At 62.5% G+C, this 7,681-nt stretch overlaps 1 protein-coding gene across 1 annotated transcript; it reads left to right on the top strand.

The window, feature by feature from the left end:
- Positions 1 to 3,135: 3,135 nt before the first annotated feature.
- Positions 3,136 to 5,550, top strand: LOC133750543 (2-acylglycerol O-acyltransferase 3-like). Its single transcript, XM_062180117.1, has 7 exons — positions 3,136 to 3,256; positions 3,475 to 3,582; positions 3,662 to 3,732; positions 3,965 to 4,169; positions 4,398 to 4,572; positions 5,107 to 5,309; positions 5,396 to 5,550. The coding sequence occupies exons 1-7, from the start codon at positions 3,136 to 3,138 to the stop codon at positions 5,548 to 5,550; spliced, it is 1,038 nt and encodes a 345-aa protein (XP_062036101.1).
- The last annotated feature ends 2,131 nt before the right edge of the window (positions 5,551 to 7,681 follow it).

The raw sequence follows: 7,681 nt of genomic DNA, 5'->3' as shown, positions 1-7,681 counted from the left end.
TCCCACCCCCAGCGCACGACCACGCCCAGAATGGTCAGCTCACCTGGGAGCTTGCAACAGGGAATCCGGTGGGAGAGCCACACCTGTGGGGAGTGGGGCGTGAGAGCTGGGAGCCCCGCGGGAGGTCCTGGGCTGACCTTAGCGGTCTTCCCCACTCGGTCACGTCCACAGCACTTGACAGCCAGCAAGGGGCTGTGTCTGTCCCTGAGCTGCTCTGACCAGGTGGGACTGCAGGTGCGGGTTCTCAGCTGTGGGTGGGGCAGGCAGCCCCGCAGGTGTTGAGAGCCTGGGACACCCCATCATTAGAGCAGCTGTAGCGCTGCACCCACTGGGGCCCCAGGCCCCCCTTTTCCCACTTCAGCCAGCAGACCTCAGATTGAGGCGGATGTCCCCGCACGGGAGGCGGTGAGCAGGGATGGAGCCATGACCCCCAGTACCAGGGAGGCCCCTACCCTCACAAGTCCCGCCCACTCCAGGTCCCCCAGATGCACCCCCCACTGCGGGGTTCCCTCCACCCCCCCCGGGGTCTCCGGCCCTGCCTGCAGCCACGGGCCCCACGCCCAGGTGTTGCGTGCACTGCACGCTGAGCCGCCAAAGCCCAAGCTTAGTCCCCACAGAGCTGTGTCGTGCACTCGGCGTTGTCATCCAAAGTCCCAGTCGGGACCCACAGCAAGACGCGAGTCATCCTCCCTGGACCCCCGGGGCTCCAAGATAACCATAGCCGCGGGCACTGTTCCCCACTCCGTGCTTCTCGGGCCGGGCTGGAGATCTGGGTACCGCCCCCTAAGAAGAGCAGTGGCGCTCCCCCAAGCCCCGCTGCCCGCACCCAGGGACCCAGCGCCTAGGTAGATGCTTTGTTTTCAGGCGCCGCGTGGCTACCCTGGCTTCTGGCCCCTCCTTCACCCTCTTGCTCCCACCTGTCCCCAGGGCCCACTGCCAAGCAGCTGGCTCCCAGTGCAGTCTCCCTCCTACGTCCCCGGCTAAAGTCTCCGCGGAGGGGAGGCCTGCAGCACAGCCCCTCTGCTCCCGCGGCCCCTCTGGGACTGCCCCACGCCTCCAGGCCAGGCCATCTTCCCTGTCTCCGCCCCCACCCCAACCTCAGGGGATCCTTCCACGGGGCGGCCTCACGGGCTCCCTCTGTGTTCCAGGTGTTCTCTCCAGCCCCTTCGATGCCTCCCCTGGCTCCTCTCCACAGGAGAAGGGGGTGTGGGGCCAGGGCACAGCTGCCTTCCCCAAGTCCTCTCTGAGGAGGTGAATGTAGTCAGAGAATCGCCCTGAGGCTAGGAGGGTGTGTGACAGAGGCACCTGCTGGGGGTGTGGCCACTGCCTCCACTTCCCATCCTGCTCCCTGCTAATGAGCCTAGGAAAGCAGTGGAGGATGGCCCAAGTGCTTGGGCCCTGCTTCCATGTGGGAGACCCGGATGGAGTTCTAGGCTCCGGGCTTTGGTCTCGCCCAGCCCCAGCTGTTGCAGCCATCTGGGGGATGACCAGTGGATGGACGATCTCTCTCTCTCTTTCTAACCCTGCCATTCAAAAGGTAATCTTTAAAGAAGAAGTGACACTCTGTGACGGGCTGAGGACTCCCACAGGGCGGGGAGGCCCTGAGACTGCTCCCAGGGAATCCTCCTCCCCCAGGTCCAGGGCCCTGGGGCCACAACTGGCAGCTCAGGGTTTCAGGCTACTCCTATGCATAGCCTCACCCTAGCCCGGCTCCCCACTGAGCCCGAGCACCCGCCCCCCACAAGTTCAAACCGCTCACTCCCTGTCCCCCAGGTCCTGGCCCCTCCCTGGTCATTCTGCCAGGTCCTAAGGTCACAGCTCCATGAGCTCAGGTGGCAATGACCCTTGCTGGGGCTCAGAGGGCAGCAGAGGGATGGAAATGGAGGGGGCAGGTCAGGGAGTCAGGGCAGTCTGTGGGGCCACGGGGAAGGTGCTCAAGACAGCGGCCTGTCTGCTGTCCCGGCCTGAGGTGGTCAGGTGTCCATGCTGGTCCGGAGCGGGTCCCTGGAGGTGATGCAGGCAAAATCAGAGCCGTGGACCTGGGGGCCTGTAATTAGAAGGGATTGTAAATTTGGCGATGGAACAGGTGAGGAGTGGCAGGACCAGGGAGTGGCTATGCTTGGGAGTGCAGGGGGAAGGGGCTCAGCCACACCCATGCTACCTTAGGGGCTCCCTGGACCTGTCTGCTCTTGAACTCTCCCAGAGTTCCCACACACCCCCTGGGCTCCCAGGTGTGCCGGCTAGGATGAGCCACAGCAGCTGCCGAGCCTGACCCTGCCTCAGCTCTGCCAGCACCTGAGTGCCCTTCCGCACGCCCACCCAGCCCATCCGTGAGCCTCAGCTCACTCACACCCTGAGTCTGACTGCAGGGCCCTGGGGGCCTGAGCTCCTGCTGAGGGGCGGCCCACCTGGAGCTGCACCTTGTCCTCCCAGCCCAGCCGTGGGCAACTGGCCCAGCCCTAAACTCTGTCGCCACTCTACTGCCAGCAACCGCTCACCCACCCGCGGTGGGAACAAGATCCCGGTGCAGTGATGCCAGCAGAAGCTGGGCGCAGGTGGACGACTGCAGGGAACCGACATGGAGAGGCCCACACAGCTGTTCCAGGAGCACAGGCGAGCTCTGGCTTCCCCAGCAGGTGCCTGGTCCACACCCGCGCTGGCCCTGACCTCTGTTCCCAACCAGTGCCCTGGGTGACTGTGACAGGGGAGTGAGATGAAGGGTGGGAAGAGACCGTGGGTGTATTTCTGCACAAGGTCGAAGCAGTCCAGGGCACCCAGGAAGCCTTGACTTTCGCGGGACCCCCAAGAGGTCAGCATGGGGTCCTATAAAGGCCACTCTCGGCCTGGCCCAAACCCAGTGGGACAATGGGCTTCCGCTTGTCCACTCCCTGCACACTGGCTCCTAGCTCTCAGCTCCCAGCTGCCAACCCCTCCCCCATACACCCACTTCTCCTCCAAGCTCCTCCCAGGGACCAGCCAAGACTGACTGACCAGGACAGCCAAGGTCAGTCCTAAAGGGAGCCTGGGCACTTCAGGGGCTCCAGGCACAGACATCTCCCTGACCACAGCCTGGACCCTGGGAGAGGGGACACCTGTGACTGCACGTGGAGCCTGCAGGAACAGGGTGGCATCGGGATGGCCGACTCCACAGCACCCATGCCCGGCAGCCCCATGCCCAGCCGCAAGGTGAAGACCCTGCAGAAGCAGTGGCTGGAAAAGCTGGGCGCCCTACAGTTTGTGCTGACACTGTGCTCAGGTAAGAGGTGGGGAGGCAGCGCTGCCTGGGCGCCCCAGGGGAGAAGGGGCTGCAGGGAGGAGGGCGGTGCCCCTGCTCAGGACAACGGTGGCAAGGGGCAGGAACAGGACCACAGGAGGTGCCCCCTCCAGTGTTGCAGCAGGTGCAGGGAGGGCAAGCTGGGATGAAGCCTGCAGTTTTGATGAGAAATCATTTTTTTTTTTCTCACTTCAACCCAGTCCCATTCTTCGTCCTTCTCCTTTTCCACCTCCTCTTCACACGGCTCTGGTCTCTGTGTGTTCTGTACATGATGTGGCTCTACCTGGACCGGAACACTCCCAGCCAAGGTGAGCTCTGGGCAGGGCTCCAGGTGGGGAGATGGGGAGGGTGCCTCGGGGACTCTGCCACCCGCATCTCTGCCCGCAGGGGGAAGGCGATTTGTGTGGCCAAGGACCTGGGCCGTTTGGAAACACCAAAGGGATTACTTTCCTATCAAGGTGAGGGGTCACCTCCCCAGAGACCCCTCCTCCCCCTTCCCCACCCCAATCCCCTGCACCTGCTCCCCCTGCCCTGTCCAGCAGCCTGAGACCCACTGCCTAGGCTCACAGAGGGGCAGGGTGGACAGGTGCGCCTGATCCCCTCCCAGGGCCTTGACCTCTGAAGTCAGCAGGGGCAGAGGCAGCACCTGCAGCTGCTGTCTCCCCTCTCTGCCTCCCTCCTCTCCTGCAGCTGGTGAAGACAGCAGAGCTGCCCCCCAGCCAGAACTACGTGCTGGGGGCCCACCCCCATGGCATCATGGGCACCGGAGCCTTCTGTAATTTCCTCACTGAGAGCAATGACTTCTCCCAGCTCTTCCCGGGGCTGCAGCCCTGGCTAGCCACGCTGTCTTGTCTCTTCTATGTCCCCTTTTTCCGAGAATACATCATGATGCATGGTGAGCCTCACCCTGACAGGGAAAAAGCAGCTCCGGGCAGAGTGTGCCCCACCCCCACCGAGACGCCCATGTGGACCCCTGGACTGCCCTGGCTCTTGGACAGGCTCTACATGGGCATGAGATGTGGGATGGAGAGTTAGGGCTCCTCCTTTACCTGCTAATGACCAGGGGGAGGGATTCAGTAGCCACCAAGGGAGTGGTGACTGCTCTCCACTGCTCATGACCCAGGACTGCGTCCCGCGAGCCTTAACAGCCTGGACTTTGTGCTGTCTCAGCCCCGGCGGAGCCAGGCCGTGGTCATCGTGATCGGGGGAGCCCAGGAAGCCCTGTATACAACCCCAGGGCGGCACAGCCTGGAACTCCTGAATCGCAAAGGCTTTGTGCGCCTGGCGCTGAGGCACGGGTGAGTGGGCAGCAGGCCTCAACGCTTGGCTGCCTTCTCCATATGCAAATTCCAGGTCCCTTTTGGTGGGGTCGTGGGTCCCCAAGGCTGAGCCTGTCGCTTACAAATGGAGTCTCCCGTCAGTCCTGAGACCTGGGTCTCTCCCTTTGCAGTGCCCCCTGCCCATATCCCATCCCTGTGGACATAAACAAAGGTGTTCATTGTTTTCAGAAGCCCTGGGTTCTCTTCCCAAGTCCATCTAGAGGGGAACCCTTGGACTTGACCTTGACCTGTACACAGGACTGACGCCTGCCTTGCCACCAGGCTGCAGCTATAAACACTGAGTGAGAACACGAATATGCCAAGCCCAACACATAGCCATTGGTCAGGACAGCTGAGGCTTCCTTCCAGAACTTTCTGTGCAGACATGGTCATGTGGCTCCAAAGACCTTTGAAGTGGCCTCAGGGACAGGGGAGGGACTCACAGACCCAAGGGCTTTGTGAGGGCAGACCAGGCCCCTGAGCAGCGTCCTCTCTCTTCCTCGCCCCTCCCAGGGCCTCCCTGGTGCCTGTGTACTCCTTTGGGGAGAACGACACCTTCAGATGCAAGGCTTTCCCCAAAGGCTCCTGGCAGCACCTGTGCCAGGTCACCTGCAAGAGGGTCACCAGCATAGCTCCCTGCATCTTCTGGGGCTGTGGTCTCTTCTCGCCCAACTCCTGGGGTCTGCTGCCCCTGCCCATGCCCATCACCACCGTGGGTAAGTGCCCATCTGCAGGGAGGAGGCTGCCGTGGGTGGAATGGCCAGTAGCAGCTCTGGCTCACCCGTGTCTCCCTCCCCTGCAGTGGGCGGCCCCATCCCCGTGCCCCAGTGCAGCAGCCCCAGCCAGGAGCAAGTTGACCACTACCACAGGCTCTACATGGACACCATGGAGCGGCTGTTTGAGGAGCACAAGGAGAGCTGTGGGGTCCCTGCCTCCACCCACCTCACCTTCTACTAAGACCCCAAGTCCTGTGCTCTGATACACTCCTCTCTGCCTTGCTTTGTCCCTCCAATAAAGGCTGAGATGGGCAGAGATAAGAGCCAGGGACCTCCTACAACCACTCTTGTTGTCATCATTGCGGGCGTGGCAGTACTGAGTGAGCGCTGAGATCCGTGGTTCCAGAGTCAGTCTTCATCAGTTTCGGTCTCAAAGCCAATTTCTAAGAAATTCTGTTAGATGTTCTAATCATGGCCTCTGCGTTAGCTCAGCTTTGCTGTTGTAAAAATGTATGCAGTTTTTCTTGAGAGGCTCAGGGACCCACGTCCTCTGGGTCATCCACAAATGCCCACAGCGGCTTCAGGGTCAAGGCTGAGGCGAGGACCCCGTGTCTCCACCCAGGACTCCCTGTGACAGGAACCAGTCAGGCAGCTGGTCCCGCTGTCATTGGCAAGGAGCTGGGTCAGGAGCCAGTGCTGGTGTCCACCCAGGCTCTCAGGCTGTGCCAGGGCACTTAGTGCTAAGCAAATGCAGCCCTAGGCCCGGGCTCTCTGCCCATGCACCTGCCACGCGGTCCCTGTGGGAGCCTCCTTATCCTCTAAGCTAAGGCAATGGGGAAAACAATAAAGAAAACAGCTGGTGGGTGAGCACCTTGGCCTGGGTGCGCTTGCAGTCCGGGCCTTGACAAAGCCTCTGTGCTTCCTCCTTTGATGGGGCGGGAGCGAGGCCAGCCTCCCTCTGGCCACTGCACTGCCCACTGTGCAGTTTCCCCAGACTTGGGGCTGCCCCGAGCCCTCCTGACCCTGCCCTGGTGGCCTCGCCCTTTGGAGGGGCTCTCAGCCTCTCAGAGTCGTCCCCAGCCCTGCTGGCCATTTTCCTGGGTTCCTCCCTCTCATCTCCAGCTCCCCACATTTCTTCCCTGGACTCGTCTGCCTGCAGGGCTCTCCGCGCCTTCCTGCACACTCCACGCCCACGCCCATGTGGCCCCTGCACACTGAGCCGCTCAAGCCCAAGCCTGGTTTCCATGGGACCGGAACGTTGTGTCCGAGGTCTGTGTAGGGATCCACAGAGAGACCACTCAACCGCGCCCCTAGCTCTGCCTCCCTGTGCCCTCAGTGCTCCCAAAGACCACCCTGCTGGTACCCTTTCTGTCCCAGATGTCCGCATTCCGGCCCTAGCTCAACCCAGCTCATCAAGGTCGAGGGCTATAGATTTTGGGGTGTGGGACTGAGCCGGGACACACCCACTAGCTGGAATGGAGCTGTACATCCTGCCAGGACCCTTCCATGCCCAGAGACCCAGAGCCAAGTGAGGCTAACACTGGGGGTCCCGGGTGGCTGCCCTCCTCGCCCCTCTGGTGCTGTTTGCCTCCACCTGCACCTTCACCTCCCTCCATGTCCAGAGGCACCTGCCAACAGATGGCTTCCTCAAGAATCCCCCATGTACCCCTACTTTACCCCCATCCTCCACTGCACAGCCCCTGCCAAGTGTTGCTGCAGGGAAATTGGCAGAGGGGAGACCTGGCAGCATGGCCCCTCCTGTAGCCCGGGCCCTGGGACCAGCCCCTCCCCACAGACTTCCTGGTCCCCCCTCTGCCCCCAGGGCAGCCTTCCACAGGCCCACCCCCAGGGCCTCCCCTGTCTTCCAGGGGTCAAAGTGCGCACTTCCTGATTCTGAGATGGTAGGAAGGGCCCAGGGCGGGGTAGGGGGTGCCCTCTGGCTGGAGCTGGGTCCAGGAGGAGCATCTGCCCCGCCTGCTCACCTGAGTGCACCTGAGTTCCAAGGAGCCAGGTGCAGCCGCTGTGCTGGGTGGGAAAGGGTGAGACCCTGGGAGCTCCCTGCCCCCCTCACCCCAACCCCCACCACCAACCAGCTGACCCCAGATGCAGGCTCCCTTAGGAAAGAGCCCCCACCCCGTTCTTCCTGAGTGCAAGGGGAGGGGGGGAGCTGAGGGCTGAGGTCCTAGGTGGTCAGGTGACTTCGGGTGTGCAGGTGGCTCTCCCTTTCCTCACTGAGGGGCAGTGGGGCATTGCAGGGGTCACAAGGGAGCTCAGCTTTGTGTCCCAGAACCCACGAGCCGTGGCTCAGGTCTCCTGGGGATGCAGAGGAGCTCAGGGTTCAGGCTGCTCCTGTGCAAGCCCCGCCCTGTCTA

This window comes from Lepus europaeus, chromosome 21 (genome assembly GCF_033115175.1).
Source record: "Lepus europaeus isolate LE1 chromosome 21, mLepTim1.pri, whole genome shotgun sequence".
Taxonomy (NCBI): domain Eukaryota; kingdom Metazoa; phylum Chordata; class Mammalia; order Lagomorpha; family Leporidae; genus Lepus; species Lepus europaeus.
Note: the sequence above shows the minus strand (reverse complement) of the source record. Positions and strands in the feature narration are given on the sequence as shown.